Source organism: Plodia interpunctella, chromosome 25, assembly GCF_027563975.2.
Source record: "Plodia interpunctella isolate USDA-ARS_2022_Savannah chromosome 25, ilPloInte3.2, whole genome shotgun sequence".
Taxonomy (NCBI): Eukaryota; Metazoa; Arthropoda; class Insecta; order Lepidoptera; family Pyralidae; genus Plodia; species Plodia interpunctella.
In genome coordinates this window covers 4,845,123-4,867,500 of record NC_071318.1, presented here as the reverse complement: position 1 = coordinate 4,867,500, position 22,378 = coordinate 4,845,123, and the positions used below count along the sequence as shown (strand labels likewise).

Below are 22,378 nucleotides of genomic sequence, written 5' to 3'. Positions count from 1 at the left end.
GTGGGTTGGACCTCATCATTTTTTTAAATTTAGCCTGCGTAGAACAGCGCAAAGTACGCCATTTTGTCTTGTCGGCAGCGCGCAGGTTAAAGTTGACGTCAAAGTTGACTGGTGCAACCCACTCATAGATTTGTTTTATGAATTTGTGTTGGAACCACTGAAATTATTCTCAAAATATATTTTGCGTATTTTAGAGTAACAAATATAGGTACATATACATACATACATCATCACAAACTTTCGCATTTATAATAGTAATTAGTAAGATTTTATTCCACGTAAAGTATTGAAAATCGAAAGTAAATACTTTATACTTCATTTGTATCAAGCCCTGAAGGGACTAATAGATTAAATAAGCACATACCTTTTCTATTTTCCAAACTTAGAAAAGGTATGTGCGCGTTTAATACCTGTTATTTAATACATAATTAAGTAACGCCAAAAGTTAAGTAGATTAAATGAGTTCTTTCACAATTTCTTCTCAGCGATCGTCGTTCCGATAGACACCTAAATCAATAGAATTTCCTAATGAATTTATGTCTATACTTAATCTAATCTTTTGACATACAAAATTCTATTTATTTTCGAATTTTAGCTAAGTTTAATAGTAAGCACAGCATAGCACAGTTTCTGTCGGTCTGTATATTCGGCTTGCTGTGTCTCATTTCGAAAACTCTCGACGATTCTCTCCCAGAGGGCCAAGTGCAATTCACGTCTCACAATCGAGCTTGCCAATCATAGTGCTCAATTGTGACGCAACGACAACCACACCGCAATGTGATTGGTTCGCTGCGTTTCACATCGACTCGACTCGATGTTGATATGTAAATAGCAAAGTTGCACTGTGCGACATAAAAACGCATTGGTCGATACGACTTGTACGTAAACTTTGTTATTATAAATTCTGTATGCAAGTCAATGGGTACTGGATGCATTTGTATGGCTGATGAACTGAGATGGAGGAGGGGCGTATTCAGTGTGTTAACTTGACGCTCTGTGAGGTTTGATTGATCGACTCCGCTGAACTGAATTCTGGATTTCGGGTATTCAGTGTGTTAACTTGACGCTCTGTGAGGTTTGATCGATCGACTCCGCTGAACTGAATCCTGGATTTCGAGTTTAGTGTTCTGACAGGAAGTTATTTATGAAACTGTTTTTAAGCAGAATATTTTTATGTGTAGGTAATTTTATTCCTAGAATACAAATTTTACCGCGTTTTAGCATAAAAAAAAATTAATATTTTTTGTCATTATCTCACTTTATAATATTTGCCATTGACAGAGATAGAGACACAGCATACCAGTAGCTTAAAGTATGTTTTAACTTTTAAATGAATAACAGGGTAAGTTTATTTATTTATCATTTTTTTTTACAGAAAACAAAAATTAAACTATTTCGAATCATGCTACTTCTCATAGATTACTTGTTTTCGAAAGCAAACATTGGAAGAACCTATCTTACACTCATATTGATGATTTATCTGCAAATGAAAAACCGTCATTACTCTCATATCGAATGATATAAGACGAAGGTTTTACGGTTTTCAGACAACGGTTTCACGTTGAAATTAAATGAATAGTTCTAAAAAAAAAATGTTAACCATACAACACTCTTTATTGGATCAAAGAAAAATAGAAAAAAAAATCACACAATACATCAATCAATCAATCACGAAAACGTTACTCACTAAAGAAGCGTTAGTGCAGTAGATAAAACTAACTAGGACCAATCACGATGTTAATGATCGTGCAAATAGCAGAAAAAGTAGAAAAGTATAAGGAAGCTTTGTGGCTAAGGAAGTAAACGCTCAGAGAGTCAAAATTAGAGTAACCAAACTAGCATATTTCCTGGTATACTAAAATGTGCATATACCGTGTTAGTGTAATGGATTCGTACGGGAAATTCCAATGTTGCAGTTACGTTAATGTGATTAAATGCAAACTTGCCGAGAGCCGCCGTTGAAAATCTGGGTTTTATTGGATACGCTAGACTAGTATAACCAGTTAAAATCAATGCAAATTCGCCTTTATCACCGTTGCATATAGGTCAGATTGTTTGTGAAATACATGATATTCTGTCACATCAGATAGTTTATTAGAAACTAGCTTTGTACCCGCGGCTTTGACCGCGTTTCCCCACGGGTACAGTAATTTTTCCGGGATTGAAGGTTTAGCCATATGCCTGAAAATCTATGATAGGGTAAATTACAAGGTCAGAAAATAGTAAAAAGTTTGTATCCTCTAGATACTACTAATATTATAAACACGAAAGTTTGTGAGGATCTGTTTATGTATTTATGTTTGTTACTCTTTTACGCAAAATCTACTGGACACATTGTTATGAAATTTGTTACACGGGTAGAATATAACCTGAAACACATAGGGTATCATTTATCCCGAAATTCGCACGGGAGCGAAGCCTCGAGGCGAAGCTAGTAATATATATATGTATATATACAGACTTATTAAGATTATACTGATGATGAAGATAATAATGATCTAGCAGCATTCTTACAAGGGCCTTCAAATAGTCATCAATATGAAAATTTGTCATCTACCCCATTAATGACCTAAGTTCCCATGCGGGCCGATCAGACTTCTATTCTATTGTTGTTCAATTGTCTTTATCTCCAGGCTTGAATGGTTAGTTATATACGCATACTGTATGTGCAAATAGTGAAGTGTAATATGAAGTGATTCCATGACTTTTGATGTGGTTTTGTGTGACTTTTGATGAGCTCGGTAGCGCAGTGGTAAAGTGCTTGCCTCTGAACCGAGGGAGCCCGGGTTCGATCCCCGGTCGGATCATGATAGAAAATGATCTTTTTCTGATTGGCCCGGGTCTTGGATGTTTATCTATATATGTATTTGTTATAAAATATAGTACCGTTGAGTTCGTATCCCATAACACAAGTCTCGAACTTACTTTGGGGCGAACTCCATCTGTGTGATTTGTCCTTATATATTTATTATTTATTTAGCTTTTGATGAAATTAGTGTCAAACTTTGGTTTTTTAGTGGAATTATATTTCCATATTAACTCCAACGGAGTGAGTACCTACTATTTCCGTGGGTTTTTCGAAGTTGAGACCGTGTCGAAATTCAGAATGTCATTCTGAAGGACTGTAGACGTAGCAACATGACAATATTTAGACAATAGATACATCGATGTTCGATATCAAGTATAACCCGTGTATCCCTCATCGCTATGAGCAATTTCTTCCCGGCAATCAAAGGCACTTTCATTCAATTCATCTAGATAATAGTTAATAGTTCTCATCTACCTAGCTCACCCACATTACACTTACGTAAAATTGAAAGCCTCCAAGGGAATAAAATTCCAGTTTGATCCATAAACACGTCCAAACTCAACGTATTTATTTACCGAAGTTGGGTGATTTAACACAAGCCAGCTGGTAAATAACGATGTCCCAGCAAACTTTCCGAAGTAAAAACTATCATGATGCCATTGACCTGTAAACATTGCTGGATAGAACAATAATGTTGAGATGGAGAACTTTAAGCCACATTGTACATATTATCGTGAAACAATTCACTGAAATTTGGCGGATTCGGCATACGTTGCTCGATTTTGGTAAATAAAAATTCATTATTCGCGTTGTCATCTGTCTGTGTTCGGCGATAGTGGCCATTAAAGTTAACAAACTTAAGAACGCCTTTGGCATCTATTAGTGCAGTGAGGTGTCTTTGTAATAAAGGAATAAAGTCAAATTGTTACAATTTTTACAGATTTGTTCTCCCTATGTAAAAACTTTTGACGGTTTTATAATGTAAGATGAAAAGAGTATACCTACTTTCTTTGCGAGTCAGTCCCTGCATCCAGTGACGGAAAACTGCACTCCAGTTGATGTTTTCTCAGCTAGTATATGAAATAGAGAAGGTAATGCTTAACCACTCCTTTGTTATGCTTAGAAAGCGTTCTGTGTGATTCCACATTACAGACACAACCCTCATTCAAGTTCCATAATTTTAACGACTATTAGAAGTCTGTCCAGTAGTTACTTAAGGAATACACGTCAGTGCTCAAGGCAAATAGACTTTAATTATATGGATGATTTAATGGCAGGGTAAGAAATATGAGGGTAGTTTCGAATGGCACATATTGGCTTGAATTATGTCTCGGATGTTTGATAAACTATCCCCTGTAGAAAGACATAAATTTATGGTTACAAAGGAATGACATCATAATATATATTATGTTATTATATTTAGACTTATTACACGGGTTACTGGGAAGTTGTTTCTTATTCAAGAATTAAGTTTAATTGTAAAAAGAAGGATTCTTATTTCCCATAAAAAATATTACTTATATGGAGCGGAAAAGCGATATTACATATATTGAGACAGCCCCAAAGTTACTAACAAATTATAGGTACTACATTAATGATATTATATCTATAATTAAGAAGCGGACTTTCAATGGCTCAGTAAGCAGCCAGGAAAACGCTCAGATGAGAAAGAGTAATTGTACCATAGCTGAAATAGAAAAGTTAAAATCAAGCAAATAATATATACAAAGAGAATTATATCGGTTGTCTTTTCATTTTGTACAAAATGGCTTATATCATGTAGCACGAGCAAAACTTGTAGGTGAGTCCACAAATAAATTAGTTTTTATTCTTAAAATAATGCATGAATCTCATGTCTCCCTCGCACCTTTCATATCACAGGTATATAGTACATACGGTATAATGGAAACAAAAGATAAATTAAAAATTCAAAAATCCCAGGACTTGTTGTTGTCATCATCCTCTAGAAAAAGAGCTGTTGGCTTCAAAACGACTGAACACACATTCAAAATTCAAATGTGCAAAAACACTCTCAATTAAATTATCTTTCAAACCAAAATCAATGCAAGAGTTTTCTATGATGTCACGGACAGACAAAGTTCCACACCCACGTTAAACCTTATAACTCTAACTTGTGTACTTGGGGGTTAAAAATAATAAAAATCGAACCAGTGTACCTCAAACATTTATTACTATTTTCACATTAATTCTATAATATCTAAAACAAAACCTATGTACAGTTAACAACACATCAAGCTATCCAAAATCATTGCAAACTCGTCCCTATTACCGCGGTATAAAGATCCATGCAGGGTAACTTGACACGCGGTTTCCTGTACCTATTACTTATTGTTTATTTGGAAGTAGACTAGATAATTTCTTCCTCAAATTAAAATCAACTACATACTTTGAATATATTTTTTACGAATCCAAAAAAAAAAAGGAGTTACGAGTCTAAATTAATTTTATAATGTAGATTTTAGTTGGCAAATTAACAAACAAAAGCTTTATTTCAGAAATATATAGTAAATAATTTAAATCAATATTTCGAATTTAATAATGAGCAGTCAACACTAATTTATATAAAATTTGGCAGTTAAAACAGTTCAAGGATTGGGAAAAATCTTATACTATTTTTAAAACATCAGTCTTATAATAAGTTTAAATAAATAAAATAAAATTTATAAGATTAAATTCCTCCTAAATATAGTATTGTTTAAATATTTAATATACTGTTTATTGATATGCTTTAACAGTTGAAATTAACGATTTAAATGTAAAAAATGTATACATTTTTTTTTAATTTTGTCGTTATCTGTGGTGTGGTGTTCTGCAATGTCCTGTAACAATATAAAAAAGCACTATTAAATGAAAATCTTTTCAATATCTCTCTATAATCTGAGAGTTTCTTGGTTACTTCCGTCGTTGAGCTTCAGGGCCCAGGGTTCGCAAAATCTGTTCAATGTCAATATACGGGTGTTAGTAATGTCACTGAGATTTTATGACGTCAGAGCAGCGTGAATATATAAGATGTGATTGATGGATAGCGTATTTTTAAATTGTCAATCTCCTCAGCTTCGTGTGTTTCTGGATTCATTCGAGGCTGTAATGTCGTGAAACCTAGAGACTCAATAATATCTACTAGGTATTTGACCGATAACGACCGAATAAACGATAAAAATATCTCTCGATACATTTGGCTGGACCCTCCTTGGAAATGTTATTGTTGCCTATCAGCAACTAAGACTATGTATAACTTGTACGATATCCACGGGAGGATATTGAGTAGTCCTATTTTAGGGCGGAACCATACGTTACAACATATTTTAACATGCAATGCAATTTAACATGCATGGCAATGACAAATGGAAAATATGACAGTGTCTAATAGTTTTCTCTGTCTCGAATATTTAATAAAAACAAATTACTAATTCTATTGGTTGTTAGAAACTTCGTTTTAGTTTGGTTGGTTCCCAGTCTTTATAATCGTAGATAGCCATTAAGGACTCCAGAAGAAGATATACTATTTTGGGATTATTTTAGCAATTAAGATGTTGGCACACCAAATTAAATTCATGCTGAATCCATAATATCGCCTGGCATTATATCAGATCGTAGATTATACAATAATGTGTCAAATGCGGCCATATCTGGGTTGGCAGTGTTGCCAACTAAATTTAATTCGGAATGTGGATAAAATATAATATACCTATTGATTAAGTGTTGATTTTAAAACGCAAAAAACGGTTGGTTTGTTCCTGTTTTTAATTTCAGTAACGTCTTTGGAGTGTGGTTCCATAGGACCACTAACAACCATATATCCTCTCGTGGATGTTAAATAAAGAGACTAAGGGATGCACAGACTTTGCAGCTAGTGGCTACAATAGCATTTCCAAGGATGGTCGATGTCAGTCGTAAAACCACTGCCGCGAGTCTGGTCAATTTAGTTTTGCGCTGGCTTTGCGGTTTCACAGTCCAGAATTAAATCAGGAACAGGCGAATAGAGGAGACAGAGAGAGAGAGAGAATTACTTTATATAAGTACTCATAATGTTTTTACACAGAACATTTTTCAAAACACAGATGTACCGGTCGAGTTAAATAAACAGCCCATACGGGCCCAAAACTATCTCCGGTCTGTATAAATACTGTTGTTTGTCTATGTGTCCTGTTTTTCTATTTGAATGGGAGGAATTCTTGTTTGTTTATTGATTGGGAGCGAAGTCCGGCGAAAATAGTGCAATAGCAGCATTTTTGGCGAAATAATAGTATTCTATTTAAAAATACGCGGTAGACAAAAATGTGTGAAAATTTCGGTAGACACTTTTCATTACACATCCACAGTGGGGTACAGTCAACAGCACATCATGTAACCCTGCATGTACCTTTATGGCGCGGTAATAGCGACGAATGAATGAATTTGGGTAGGTTGATGTGCTGTTGACTGTATTACTACTTAATGATAAAAAAATATGATTATCATTAAATTTAACACAAAAAATATCAAATATAAAAATAGAAGAATTAAAAAAATAAGTTTTTACAAGCTTCGATGGGATGTATGTTTATGTGTTCTCCCATCTGCATGTAATGAAATCTTGCGTAAAAATATATTTTTTAATCAATGCAAATAGAATTCCCTGACAGTCATAAATAATTAACATATCATGTGGCTATTGGGGAACCGCTTATCCCACCCATGTGCCTCAGCCCCGCGTATCATGTCACAACTTTGCAAAAAAAATGGTAATAAGAGATCTTTTAATTGTTTTTACTTCCCTTTCCTAACCAACGTCATTAAAAGGAGGGTAATGTTCACTTACGTCTTGGCATCGCTGTTACGGTGGCTTTTGAAGTACTGTCACTGTCATCAGACTCCGAACGATTTTGGAAACTTGTCTCTGTAACAAACCACAATATATTATTGATTGAGATGACACAAACATCTTTTAAGCTTTTATTTAATTTGCAATGTATTGACGACCTCGGCGGCGCAGTGGTAAAGTGCTTGCCTCTGAACCGAGAGGTCCCGGGTTCGTTCTCCGGTCGGGTCATTATGGAAAATGATCTTTTTCTGATTGGCCCGGGTCTTGGGTTAAAATATAGTATCGTTGAGTTAGTATCTCACAACACAAGTCTCGAACTTACTTTGGGGCTAGCTCAATCTGTGTGATTTGTCCTGATATATTTATTTATTTATTATTATGATAAGCATGACCAGATGGTGCACCCAGGAACGGCTCGAGACGTGGGAACTCCTCAATGGTCTACTGCACGAACATGATTTTTTGTCACAATTTGAATGCAATAAGATCTCCTTGACAACAAGTTATTTCATCTATAAATAAATAAGTAACTTTATCACAACAAGAAGTAATGGTTCAAACATTTAATATTTAAAATACAGAATTCGAGTTTAGATATTATAAAAAAATGTATGGTGTTAAAAGTTATCTAGTACAAAACAAGGATGGTGCATTGCACATCCAGACAGGCTTGGGTAATTGCATTTCGTACTGCAGCTAAAATTGCATTAGCATGAATTATGACGTCGCTAATGTGCGACGAGTAAAACTCTCGCTCGTATTGTTTTGTAGAAGAAATCATTAATCACATTAGAATCAACTTTAATCATATTTAGTACGTTTAAGAAATTCTTCAATCAAATTATCTCAACTAATATAAATTATCTAGTAACTCGCTTATTTGGCTTTCATAAAATCTAATTCCAATTTTCGCAATTCTTTTGGAATGTTCACTAAATCCTAAGCATATTTTCATAGACATTCAAGAGGTGGGCTAATGCGAAAGTAAGTTTGTTTGTTACCTCTTCACGAGTCTCAATCAATCTACTACAAGCAAGCTTCTTGAAATTTCGGCTAATGCGAAAGTAAGTTTGTTTGTTACCTCTTCACGAGTCTCAATCAATCTACTACAAGCAAGCTTCTTGAAATTTCGCATAATATTATTAAGAGTATGGAGAAGGATATAGGTGCCTTTCATCCGGGAAAAAAACGATTGTTCCAGTGGGATTTTGGAAAAAATTGTATTGTATTTTATAGGTGGCTAATAAAATAAACTTTGCAATAAAAACACTAGATGGCGCTGTGTGTATTTTAAATGCGACGGGGATATTCATTATTTCAACTTTCCCAATCACATTTTAATACGAAAAAAAAACTGTACCTTAAATGCCCTCGGCATTTAAGCGGGCGTAGCCGCGTGTAAACGGCTAGTAAATTTATAAATCTACGTGTACACAAAGGTCGTAAAGATACTGGTTTCCGACTGATTTTACATAATTTATTTTTGTATGTAAGTCTTTTAAAGTGATGTATTTATATAGGAAAGTTGGAAAGCGCAGTTAATTATTCCCCGATCTCGACGTAAATTAGAAAAATATATCCTTTCATTAGCTAAATGCTATTGTATCATAAATTCATCTTTACGCCTATTTTACGATCGTTCTCCGGAAGACAGAAGATTATTGCGAGCAATTAAATGTTTATAGAATTACATAAATACGACAGGAATAATAAAGGCATTATTAGATCGAATTGAATGTACTTAGGGAGTTGTACCGTCAAATTTGACTACGGCTTTAACCGGTGCACCGCAGACGTTAGACAAAATGGCGTACTTTGCGCCTTTCTGCCCACGTCAAAGTTGACGGTGCATGGAATTAGTGGGCACCCGGAGTACCTACTAATTTCATGGGTCCAATTCACCTTTGTTTCTGTTTTTTCTGTTGCAAAATTAAATTAATGAATTGGCACGAATAAGACTAAAGCGAAGGTGTGAGTGAGAAAAAAAAGTTGTAGGCGACCAAGTGCCTTGTCAGCTGATTGGTAGCAATAGCATTTCCAAGAAGGGTTGATACCAGACGGCAACTTGTAAAATCACAGCCGAATTTCCGAAATATTGAGATGCTTTTTTTAAACAGATCTTGGGCCTCGCTGCGTTACCAACCTGAATGCAATATATGTGAGAATGAGAAAGAGATACTTACCAGTATCAAATCGTGGTCTACTTGGCAGACGACTCGGCAGATCTTGGTTCTCCACGTGGTCGAACGAACGGAACCCTAACGCAAACTCTGCGTAGGGACTGATCTCGAACATTTCTAGAGGAATGAGAAAATAAATTCTATGAATTTAGTATGAATTTGGACAAGTGTCATTTTCGACACTTCAAAAAAGATAAAATATACAGTTGGGTTTTTCAAAATAGAATATAGGTAACTAATTAAATAGAATATAGGAATTAGATCAAATAAACAAAGAGTTTACTTGATCTAATTCAATTACAGCACCATTTAAATTTGTAAATTTACTAAATGGAAAAAAAAATTAAAAAAAAGGAAAAAATAAAAAAAAAAACGGAATAAAAAAAATGAAAAAAAATGGAATAAATGGAAAAAAATGGAATAAGGGCCTGTGAAGGTGTGATATGTGAATAAATGAGTGTGACTTCGACTTAAGTGGAATTATTACCGTTTTTACTGCTTTTCCGCGGATGTATTGGCGACGTGTATATCCTCGGCGCGTGAGCATACCTCTCCTTATGCTCCGAATGGGAAGCCACACTCTCATTTCTTGACTTGACCTCTTCGGCTATCGAGTGGCGGTATTGCGACGTGTAGTTTTGTCTATTAAAAAATGTTATATAAATAAATAATAAATAAACATATTAGGACAAATCACACAGATTGAGCTAGCCCCAAAGTAAGTTCGAGACTTGTGTTATGGGATACTAACTGAACGGTACCTACTATATTTTTATAACAAAAACATATATGGATAAATATTCAAGACCCGAGCCAATTAGAAAAAGATCATTTTCCACCATGACCCGACCGGAGATCGAATCAGAGGCAGAGAGGCTCTCGGTTCAGAGGCAAGAACTTTATACCACTGCGCCATCGAGGTCGTTTAGGAACAATCTATGAAATTAAATTAGGCAGACTCTTGATGGCTTAGGTTTGTTTATTGAAACGTTATTTCTCACACTTCATAATGTGCTAAATAAATGAAGCCAGATTGCCAGTCAAAACTTGGGATCAAGCAGAAAGTTTAATTGTAGATTTTTAAAATAAAAAGTCATCGAACATTTGTTCTGCCTGGAAAAGGCGACTATACTTGCGACTATAGTTGCGTACATGATAATTGTAATTTTAAGACCCAATTTCAATAGACATGAGATATTTTTGGGACTTGTTTTCTGGTTGTATTTCTGAGCAAAATAACAATAATTATTTAAAAAAATTGTGTCTTTTGTTTTTGAGATTACTTTTCTGTTAATCTAGAATATACTTTAGCATTCACAGAAGAAAATATTCATATTACAGGATGACTTTGCAAACAATAGCATTATTTTGTCTTTATGCCATTAATGTCCATTTCCGTGATTTTAATCAACATTTCGTATGAAAGCAACCCCGAAAAACATCTGCTGATTCATAAATTTTTCAAGTTACCTAGGCTTTTGTACGAAACAGTCGATATGTTTTTCTCGATTACGTTGCTCCTATAGGAAAAGTTATTCAATATCATGCATTGAGCATGTAGACATAATAATGAAAATGTATGAAAAGTCAACTTGAATAAATAATTATAACAGTAACTTTGTATTCTTCACTCAACATGTCACTAAGGCACTCGAAACTAGTTAATGAAACCCATTTAAATTAAAACGTCTATTTACATTCGGATTGGTCGCTGCAAACTTACAAAGTAATGTAAGATAAATTAATGTGTTTTAGTCTAATTGTATAAAATAAATAACACACAGAAAAGAGCCAACCTTATAATTTTAGATTATTTTTTATTGAATTTTAAAATATTTTTACGACAATAAATTTTATAACGGGAATCTGTGTGTGTCAATGTGTCATCATCGAGTGTGTGTATCGATTCGCCGTGAGACGCAGGTAACAAATCACAGTGAGCCATTTGTGACGCAACGACAACCACACCGCAATGTGATTGGTTCGCTGTGTCTCACTTCGAATCGTGAGAAGTGAAATGAAAACCCGTACTTCGTCCTCTGAAGGTAATTTACTTTCTAGTAGTAAGTGACTATTCGTCAAGCCTAGTTTAAGTATTGATTCATCAAGTCTTCAAATCTAAGTATAACAAAAAAACTACAAAAAATATAACCAGCCGGTTTTGACACTCAGCAGTTCAACATGTTTAGTAGCTGTTCCCACTCTGTAGTGTGCTATTATTTAACATTAAATGCCTACTGTACCTGCTTGTGATCACGAAAAATAATTATAAATAATAAATATAATTTTTCTGACGAAACTCTTTAAATTGCAATTTACAATGGGTAATAAATCCAATCGACGTGGAAAAATTAAGTGACATATTAAGTCGCTGAAAAATTCTACCTTCTGCACTTTAGTTATTTTATGATAATGTGGTTACAGCAGAATGTTACAAAGTAATATAGAAGCATTTCGAATGCAAAGGAAACGGGGATGTTATTTCTATTACCTCTCTTGTGGTAGAAACGAATAGTGGTTTTGTAGTCTCGCTATCAAATAACAATTTTCATAGTTAACAGTTATGTTCGTACACTATTTTTGAAGTGAAAACTTCTTTAGAGGCGTTGTGCACTTTTTACGATAGTTAAAAAATGTTAAACTCGCGTCAGGACATGTGAATCGAATATTCGCAAGACATCAAAAATGCACAACGTGAATATTTTAGTTAAGTTTATAGTTAAAAGTTTCCACTACTACCGGCACTACCTGAGTGCAACCGGTTTTTTTCTTTTTCTCTCTTATCTGGATGCATTTGCGGTATTTCCTTTGCATTGGCGGGTCAGAGTTTTTCTTCTTTTTCTTCACCACATGCACAGCCATTTGGCATCTTTAGTTGTTAGACCATTGCCACTCATATCATCCTTGATGACATTTAAATTGCACGTTTTCTAATTTATTGTTCCAGTAAATTGAAACAAAACATTAAAAATATGTGATCCAATGTGATTAACTACTTGTAGGTCGTTTCCATAGGACTCTCTTTCAGGTACTAGTCGCCTTACAAGGGTGAACATGTCTTAATCACAAAATAAAACTAACTTTTAAAACTTTTGGTTAAAGAGGAAAATAAACCTTTATTATTATATAATAATAATTCAAAGATTTCATATTAATGTCTATAATCGAAGTTATTGTATTAAACGTGATATAACCACACAGCAAATATAAAATTGCACTTATTGTATGTGTTTTTTGTGAGTAAAGTTTTGTTTTATAAAGAGTTTACAAACAAACAAACTTACCTGTGTCTCCTAAACAGGATGCAGAAGAAGGCAATGAGACAAACCACTAGGAGCACGGAGCTGCATACGATGACCAGCGTGTTGATGTCAAGGAATTCCGACGGCGGCCCAATTTCCCCTAAAACAAATGACTATCTATTAGTTCTTATAGACCGTTTTTAAATCGTAACAGTTATGATATAAAATGATATTGACGCCAAGTTCTATTCAGTTATCGTGAAAAAATTGATCACGTAAAACATGTAAAACGTCTTTTTTGTAGAATTTTTTTTTTTCGCAAGACAGATTTTCATGAAGATTGATTGAGTAGATAGAGCGTGAAGAGGTAAGAAAGAAACAAACTTACTTTCACATTTATAATATTAGTTAGGATTTATAATGATAACAACCGTTACACGTCTAATTGACAAATTTCAAACTAATATCGTAGAGATTGATGCTTCTCGAATTTGACATTATCCTGACGTCTGAACTTAAATTGATGACGTCACTTTGTCGACAATCGCTGGTTTAATAGCTAAAGTTTTGACAGCAGTTTAACAAGGTCTAAGGTTTGAGCGAATGATCAAATCTGCTCGTTCACTTGATTAGTTTTGATTCAAATCTTAGTACAAATTGACTAGGTTATATGGGCCGGTGATCAAAATCGAAAACTATCAAAAAGTTTACTAAACAAGTCCATGTTTGCGTTACTCTGATTGGAATATTTTTGACGTCAACAAGTGATGTATATCACCACTTGTTGTTATGTAAAGTCAAACTTAGGACTATGTGAAAAACATTCCACATAGTCCCAAATTGAAGAATGAGTTTAGAATATGAAAAACAAGCATTTTTTAACTTTTTATTTAACGTGGTAGACGTTGTTTGTATGTTGTTTCTAACAGAAAGAAATTTAGAAATATTTTTTTGTTATACGAACATAACTGTCCAGGATTTAAATAACAATAAAATAACTGCACTGGCCACCAAAATTGTATTAGAGAAATAAGTTGACAACGTTATTCTAATTTCAAATATTTTTCACTGTCAAGAAAATTGCCGCCGATAGTTGAGTTGTATTCTTGGTTTCCAATATATATTTAAATTTTAATTGCCACTACACAAGAGTTTCATTTATTACGACCATAGATATTGTTCAATAACAGTAAAGAATCCGTCACGGGGCCGGATGTCCTTTCTGTCTGTTCATCTATTCTGTCTCTCTCTTCGCCTGTTTTTAGTCATTCGTGGGTGTGATGCCGCAAAGTTCGGGATCTACGTATAAAACCTCTATTTTTAATTTGGCCGTGATTTTACTACCGCCTGCCTGATGTCAACCTTCTTTGGGGTTACTACTGTTGCCTCTCAGCTGTCCAAGATATTTATAACCTACGAGTATGTTACCCAACAATTTGTCTCGTCAATGTACAGTCAACGGCACATCAACCCCAATTCATTGTAAACTCGCTGCTATTACCACGCCATAGAAGTTCATGCAGGGTAACTCGATGTGCTGTTGACTGTACATCCCGGTGCACTGCATCTAACCACTCACCTCCATCAACATTCTTTGTAGCATACGTATAAACAGTAGAAGCTACGCCAGCATCATTTGTCGCAGTCACTCGCAGCTGGTACCAGTTTGCGGGAGCGAGAGTTCCGACCGCGTAGGATGTTGGTATGGAGCGCAATGGGGGAGCCTGGTAGTGAGTTTCCATATAGCTCCAGCCGAGGTTTAAATCCATTGGCTAAGAAAAAATTATGAATAAGGATAATATTTCGTGGGTGTGACGTTCGGGATCTACGTATAAAACCTCTAAGACTTGTAGCAAATTTACACAGTACATTTTCAAGTCTCTATCAGTAATGAGGTAGACAGACTCAAGAATTGAAAGCAACTATGTAATTTTTTGTTTACAATTTTTTAACAATATTTAGTACTTATATAACATTCTGTATGTCTGTACATAGGAGATATTAAATAAAAACTTATTATGAGGGGTCTTTATGGCACTAATAGAAGCCAAAACAATGATTTTACATCGACCAGTATTTTTGAAATATAATTAAAAATCTGATGATCTGATAGACCCCATCGACCTAGGCTCAAAGTTATTACCATAACCAATATATTTGCATTTTTACTATGTAATTACATAACTAACAACTGAATTCAATTTCACAAAACCTTAAGTATGAAATCCATAACTCAGAAGTAAAAAATAAATCTAATTTATAAAAGAAAAGTTGGTTAACCACAATTCCTAAAAAGATTTCACTTCTTTTTGCCGCTCCTTAATGGAATCCATCACCCAAATTAATTTAGCGCACAGACACAATTTTGAGGGTTTCATTTTAATACACCATCTCCGTTTCTAATCATATTAATAACGTTTTCATTTGCATCAAGAAGTATGAATGAAGTATGTGAAGTAATAAACTTATTGGAAGCAAATAAAATTTTTGAAAGACTTCTTTCAAATTTATTTTGCTTTGAAGCCTGTATGAGTAAATTTTTATTAACGTTAATATACCTCTATAATATATTAATAAATAAATAAAAATAAATCTTTATTGTCTCACCATAACTGCTAAAAAGTTTACAAAACAACTTAAGAATTACTTAAATTATCTTAATATGAATAATAACTTCCTTAATGAAGGAAGAAGGATTATGGAGGGTTGATCCCTAAACTAGGAAGATTCCTGTATCTCAGGTTATCAACCCTCCACCCCAGTAAATGTATAAACAAAAAAAAGAACGAAATCATAAAAATGATCAAAACAATGCAATTTACCTATTTTTTTTAAACTACCCTAACACAAAAGGAAACTTATTAGGCGCAGGCACCTTGTAGTAAGTAAACAATAAAATATACTTTATTATTTACCGCTTTATTCTCAGCTCTGTGCCAAGAATGCGAGCCGAGGATTCTGTAGTCCACCTCCCACTTGGTGACGTCACACCCGCCATCATCCCACCCGCTCAGCTGGATGTAGATGTGCGTCGCGTTGCTCCACAACCAGTCCGTCGATGGCGGCGAAATTGGTGCTATACAAAATATTGATGATTAGATGTTGCCCGGGGCTTCGCTCCCGTGGGAATTTTGGGATAAAATATAGCCTATAATAATCTTGGATAATATACCTTTCGAATAGTGAAAGAATTTTAGAAATCGATTCGGTAGTTTCGGAGATTACCCGCCTCAAAATACAAACTCACAAACGCTTACCTTTTTATAATATAACAGTATAAATGATAAATGGGGTACCTGGTTTTGGATGCCAGACGATTTGAAAAAGTTTTTAAACTGGCAGTAAAAAAAAAAGTATAGCCATAATAAAATAAGCAAAAATGTGTGGCTACTAATAGTTTGAAACAGGATGCACAAGGATTGGAGCTGAAAAGAAATCGAAAATTTTGAAATTTCTTTTTACGAACTTTCCTATAAATTTATTTTCACGAACTTTCCTATAAATTGTATAAATTAATTAAATGCAACAAGAAATTCGTTACAATACAAGATATGCCTTTAATAACGAATATTATCAACACTAAAATACGACAGAGATCATTAGACTTACCGCCTCCCAACGTAGTAACATCAACATGCGCCGGCGCCGAAGTACCAATATTGTCAGTAGCCGTTACTCTGATGGAATACTTAGTGCCACACTTCAATCCCGCCAGAGTGTGCTGTTGAAGACCAGGTAACCTGGTCTCTCGAGCTACAGGCCAAGCCTCTTGCCAAGGCCCATCTACTTCGCGCCACGTCAGATTGTAACCTTTTGCAAGAAATACTGACTTAGACGCGGCGAAATATGAATTTAATTTGAATATCCATTGATGAAAATTTGTGATGATATATATATATATATATATATATATATATATATATCATCACAAATTTTTTTGAAAAATTAAAGATTTAATGTGAAACGTACTATATTCAGGTGAATGAATATTAGAGATGAATTAATTCGACCGAACTGACATGGTCTCGATAGCTGTATATTTGTAGATTTATGAGAAATTACCATATAATATATTTGAAAAAGTGCTTGTGAAGGTCTAATTTGGGAATAAATGATTTTGATATTAATAACAAACGAAAAACAACTCACTAATTCCATACACCAAAGAGTCATTAGCATAGCTGCGAACATCGTCCCATTCGACCACAATGTAATCTTTGTATGGAGTTGCCTTGACAGCTGGTGGGTCAGGTAGTGGTAGCACCTTAACGGTATACACTACTGAGTCAGAGCCATAGAGATTCTTAGCTAGGCAGGTGTAGTTTCCGCTTAGAGACTGGTCGATGCCTAGGAGAAAATAATTAATGATAATTTATTTGCATTAGTTCAACAGCGGAATTTCGACATTGTCAAGGGAGTTCTACCTCGCCCCGCAATCACTTGCCTAGCGCTAGTGGATCTTTCAAAAAACTCACATCAGATTCCGCGCGGAATCCAACGTGAGTTTTTTGACGTTTTTCTTACAGAATGCAAATTTGCACGTCATCTCATACATATTTGTCAGAATTCCGGAGTGAGTTTAGTTCAACTAGCCGACGTACCCGCAAGTGTAGCGCTAGTGTTCGAGTGAGTTTTAGAAGAATTGAAATTTCAGAATGCAAATTAGCCATATCCGCGCGGAATCCGACGTGAGTTTTTTGACGTCTCTTACAGAATCGATACACAGTATCAAAATTATAAATTAACCTAACCTTAACCTATGCATGCAAAAATATTTTAGTTTACAAAATTAAATAGAATCACTATTTCTATCTTAAGAATCGTTAGATATCGATAAAAACAAAGCAAAAGTAAAACGATGATTCTACCAATGTTCCAATTTCATTAAGACAAGTTATTTTTTTGATGCGAATTGTTTATTAAAATTGCAGTGAGATAGCTGTTTAAAGGAAATGGAAAATCATCTTCATCGTTCATACAGACGGACAGACAGACACAACCCCTTTTTAAAATATTAGAAGTAGTGGCCCCAAAATACAGATACAAAACTTACTTTTGATCAAAAGGCTGTCATCATTATTCCTCGTGAACCTGGGATGGTGAGTGATGATGTTTTGGTTGTGGTACCACACAGTCCTGGGCGGAGGAGAGCCAACACTCCTACATTCTAGAAGTAGGGAGTTCCTTACTGCCACTGTGACTTCTCCACTTAATGAAGCGACTCCCGCTACCACTGTGTGGAAAGAAATTGTATATGGTTAGAAGCTTTGGTTTTTCATCTATATACGTATATGTTATAAATATATTATCGTTGAATTATTATTCCATATCACAAGTTTCGAAGTAACTTTGGGGCTAAATCAATCTGTCTGATATGTCCCTATAAAATTTATTTATTACGACTAAGACTGTCTTAAGCAGGTGTTACTAGATATCGCTTATTTTACTAAATACAAATGATACCTGATGTATAGTCATATTGCAATGTCGTAAAGCTATTTGCTCATTGAAAAGTACATAATATTTGTTTTCGATGTTTATTTCTAAAGTAATCTTAATACTGGTGTGATCTTCTAACCTATGCCCCTAATTCGAACCGGTTTGTATAATAAATAGATTTCTAGAACACTGAGTAAGAAATAGAAAACTGCATCATTGAGTTTAATAATTTGTGCCTCTTTACATTTAGTAATGACGATGATGATCTTTGATACAAAATAGCTGTTTATTAGTTGCAAAATTTCGTGATGAGAACACATTGTAGACAAAACACACGAATTCAAATCCAATGACCGTTGGAGCAGCAGTGCAGGGCATCAATACTTTTCAGATATTTTTTTTTTTATTGCATGCTGGACTCAAGCTTTTTTATGCTACTGAGAAAGTAAACAGGTATGCTGCCCACGTGGTCGCTGCAGTCTCTTTATTTGGATGATCCAAAAAATCGTTTCACTCCCTTTTTTAAGAACTCCATTTTATAGTCTCTAGATATGTGTATATATACTTTTAGCAGTGGAATTCTTATGGTTTCTTATACTTTTTATCGCATAAACTATTTAGTCCTATTGTTCTTTGGCATAACGATTTTAGCAAACAGTATTTTGGCATAATAGGTCTAAGGCATAATTGATTTTTGGCATACGGGTAAATGTGGCATAATTAACTTTTAGGTTGGGTTAGGTTAGGTTAGTTATGGTTCAAATTGTTATGCGTAAGAACATTATGTGTAACAACGTTATGCTTAAAAATCATTATGAATTATTATTCTGTTATATTATGGATTAAATTTTTATGCTTATAGATAGAGACCTTTCTTATAGCTAGTAATACCTTTCTGTGATGGTGTATTGGTAACATGTTTGCTATCAGGTCCTTCGCCGACGACAGTGCTGGCTGTGACCCACACATCATACTGTCTGCCATCAGACAAAGCCTTCAGTTCCACCGCCTGGGTTCGCTCGTACGCGTCGTGGGTTTGCTGAGCATCAGTTCTGATAGTTTGGGGTCCGTCGTTGCTGTTGTTAAAATAAGTATTGTAAATATATATTATATTAATAGCAAATCCTTATCATTTGCTATTAAAAAGAGACTTGTATACTCTCATCCAGTTTTAGTGTCTCCAATGCCGGCATAGGCAAACATAACTCGATCGTTACTTTCAAATACACTTTTATTTTCGGTTCTTTTTTGTATACTTACCTAACTTTAACGATCTCGATGACGCAGTAGTAAAGTGCTTGCCTCTGAACCGAGAGGTCTCGGGTTCGATCCTCGGACGGGTCATGATGGAAAATGATCTTTTTCTGATTTGCCCGGGTCTTGGATGTTTATCTATATATGTATTTGTCATTAAATATAGTGACGTTGAGTTAGTATCCCATAACACAAGTCTCGAACTTACCTTGGGGCTAGCTCAATCTGTGTATCTAATATTTATATATAAAAAAAGTATAAATCAAAAAAATAATTTGAATTTGACGCTGAAACTTTTTGGTTTCAATGAAAACTTCAATGGATTTTAAAAATTTGACACATGTTTTAGGAATGAAAAATATGGTCCAATTACTCTACGAGTTTTTCTATAGTGTGCTAAATTGAACATGAAATTATTGTTATGGATATATGTTATTGTTATGTTTGGAAGATTATCGGCTACAGTGATAACGTACGTAGCAACTGTAATGCAAATACTTAAATATAATAAATGATACTTAAAATTCTTGCTAAAACCCCAAATTATATAATAGTTTTCCAAGCTTTATTTATGTTCTCTGTTTCCTGCTAAAACAGAGAACATAAATAAAGCCCACTGGGAAACATAAAACACTTACTTCACAAATCAAATCTAAAAACTATCGCTGCAAAAATAAAGAAATATATTAGGACAAATCACACAGATTGAACTAGCCCCAAAGTAAGTTCTAGACTTGTGTTATGGGATACTAACTCAACGATACTATATTTTATAACAAATACATATATATTGATAAACGTTTGCGAAAGCCAGTGCTGGAAACCTAATTAAAATTAAAAAAAAAAAAAACCTTTCTCACCTCGCCGTAGGCTTGCAGTAAATTGTATAATGCAACAGTCTTCCATTCGGTTGATTGGGTTTCTTCCAGCTCACCAATAGAGAGTTGGAGGACTGCACCAGTAGTTTTATTTCCGAAGGCGCATCTGGCACTGCGAATCATATTAAAACTTGAACCAGCTCGAACTAGTTCAGACTTGTTTGGTTGGCTTAAGACTATTTTATTTTTTATGCTGTTATATGAGTAGAGTTAAATTTGTTTTTGAAATTATAGGCTAAGTTTAGATGGCGTTGGTAAAATAACATTGAATTTCTTCGCGTCGCTTATATTTCCTATGTAAATCAATAGATTCTTCTTCTTTTAGGTTACCAAGGAGCAAGGAAAAAGCTTTGAAACTGAAGCCGAAAGTGAATTTTTAGCATAAGTACGACTGGAAAATAAAAGACTGAAAACCAAGATATAATCGACAACACATCAACCCTGAGTGTGTAAGAAATCTTTATTTGTAGTATACATACCCATATATACATATAAGAATAAGAACATTATAATGAAATCACAAAAAATACTCCAATAAAAAAGAGAAAATCACAATTTGGTGACTTCTCAGTGTCAGTGTTATGTTGGAAGCGAAAATCTAGCCTAATTTTTAGACATCATTTTTTGTAACGAAATTATTGCGAATTACCTCCGAACAGAGTTACATAAAAGGTATGCCATGTGCGCTTGATTGTATCTATCTTTGGAAGTAAGGAATTGGTAAATAACTTACCATCCTGCAACGTAGCGCAGACAATAGGAAAGCTGAACGGCCCCAGTCCATAATTGGAGAAGCCTGCCACTTTGACGGTGTAATTGGTGAACTTGAGCAAGCCTTGTAGACGCAGCTCTGTGACGAGCGACGTCGCGTTCAACCATTGTCGAGCTATTGGGAGCATTGTTATTATTTTATTATTATTTAATCTTGGTGATGCCTGTGCGAGCACCATCTTGGTGATGCTATGTATCCTTTAATCGCCTCGTTCGATATTCTCGGGAGGGTAAGGAGTATACTAATTTTAGAGCGGAGATCACAAGCTGCAAGAGAATGCTTTTGTAGTACTGAAGTATTCCGAAAATGTAGTTAAATTAAGCAGGTTTATCACGATTATACTATTACGTATAAATATAACAACAATACAATCAATGAAATATATATATAATAACACATTTGTTTTCTTGGGACGCAATTATCTAGAGATTTAGAAACTCGATAATGAATCTGTTTATCACTTCTTTAATATTTTAGTTAAACTCAAAGTCATCTTTACTACGTTATCGTCGTAAATAAATTTATAAAAACGTTTAATGAAAATACCAAGTTCTTGATTTTAAATCTCCATTTTGTTAATAAGCACACATTTCGCGTGTCGCACACTATAATTTTCCGAATTAAACTGATTTGCAGTTTAACTTACACAGATATAATATTCAAATTTGTCTATGTATGAAACGCAACGAAATGAAACGAAAAGTTCGGGTCCCTGGACCCAACGACTATTACGAATGGCATTTTAAAACTTTTCCATATCCCTGGCCGCTAACTGAAAGTTAATTAATATTTAACTGTGAACTGTGGGGATTATTGTGTGAATTTTAATGCCAATTTGTTCAAAGAGAATGAAACGAAAATGCACCTTCCAGTAATATACATTTGAGTTGAATTTGTGTTTCAGCTATAATCTCAACACATGACGTGATCATTTTGAAACAGTTTCAGATTGGTTGGTTGAAGTTGTAGTTTTGTATCT

At 34.5% G+C, this 22,378-nt stretch overlaps 1 protein-coding gene across 1 annotated transcript in view; it reads right to left on the bottom strand.

The window, feature by feature from the left end:
- Positions 1-4,978: 4,978 nt before the first annotated feature.
- LOC128680840 (cell adhesion molecule Dscam2-like) overlaps positions 4,979-22,378 on the bottom strand; it is a 55,528-nt gene continuing 38,128 nt past the window's right edge. Inside the window, exons 20-32 of the mRNA XM_053764282.1 lie at positions 21,361-21,513; positions 20,610-20,739; positions 19,387-19,571; positions 18,110-18,289; positions 17,206-17,403; positions 16,666-16,866; positions 15,972-16,132; positions 14,636-14,828; positions 13,099-13,216; positions 10,302-10,456; positions 9,818-9,931; positions 7,632-7,709; positions 4,979-5,649 (exon numbers count right to left, since the gene is read on the bottom strand). Coding sequence (XP_053620257.1) covers positions 5,621-5,649; positions 7,632-7,709; positions 9,818-9,931; positions 10,302-10,456; positions 13,099-13,216; positions 14,636-14,828; positions 15,972-16,132; positions 16,666-16,866; positions 17,206-17,403; positions 18,110-18,289; positions 19,387-19,571; positions 20,610-20,739; positions 21,361-21,513 — 1,895 coding nt within the window. The 3' untranslated portion in view covers positions 4,979-5,620. The remainder of the gene's footprint in view (positions 5,650-7,631; positions 7,710-9,817; positions 9,932-10,301; positions 10,457-13,098; positions 13,217-14,635; positions 14,829-15,971; positions 16,133-16,665; positions 16,867-17,205; positions 17,404-18,109; positions 18,290-19,386; positions 19,572-20,609; positions 20,740-21,360; positions 21,514-22,378) is intronic.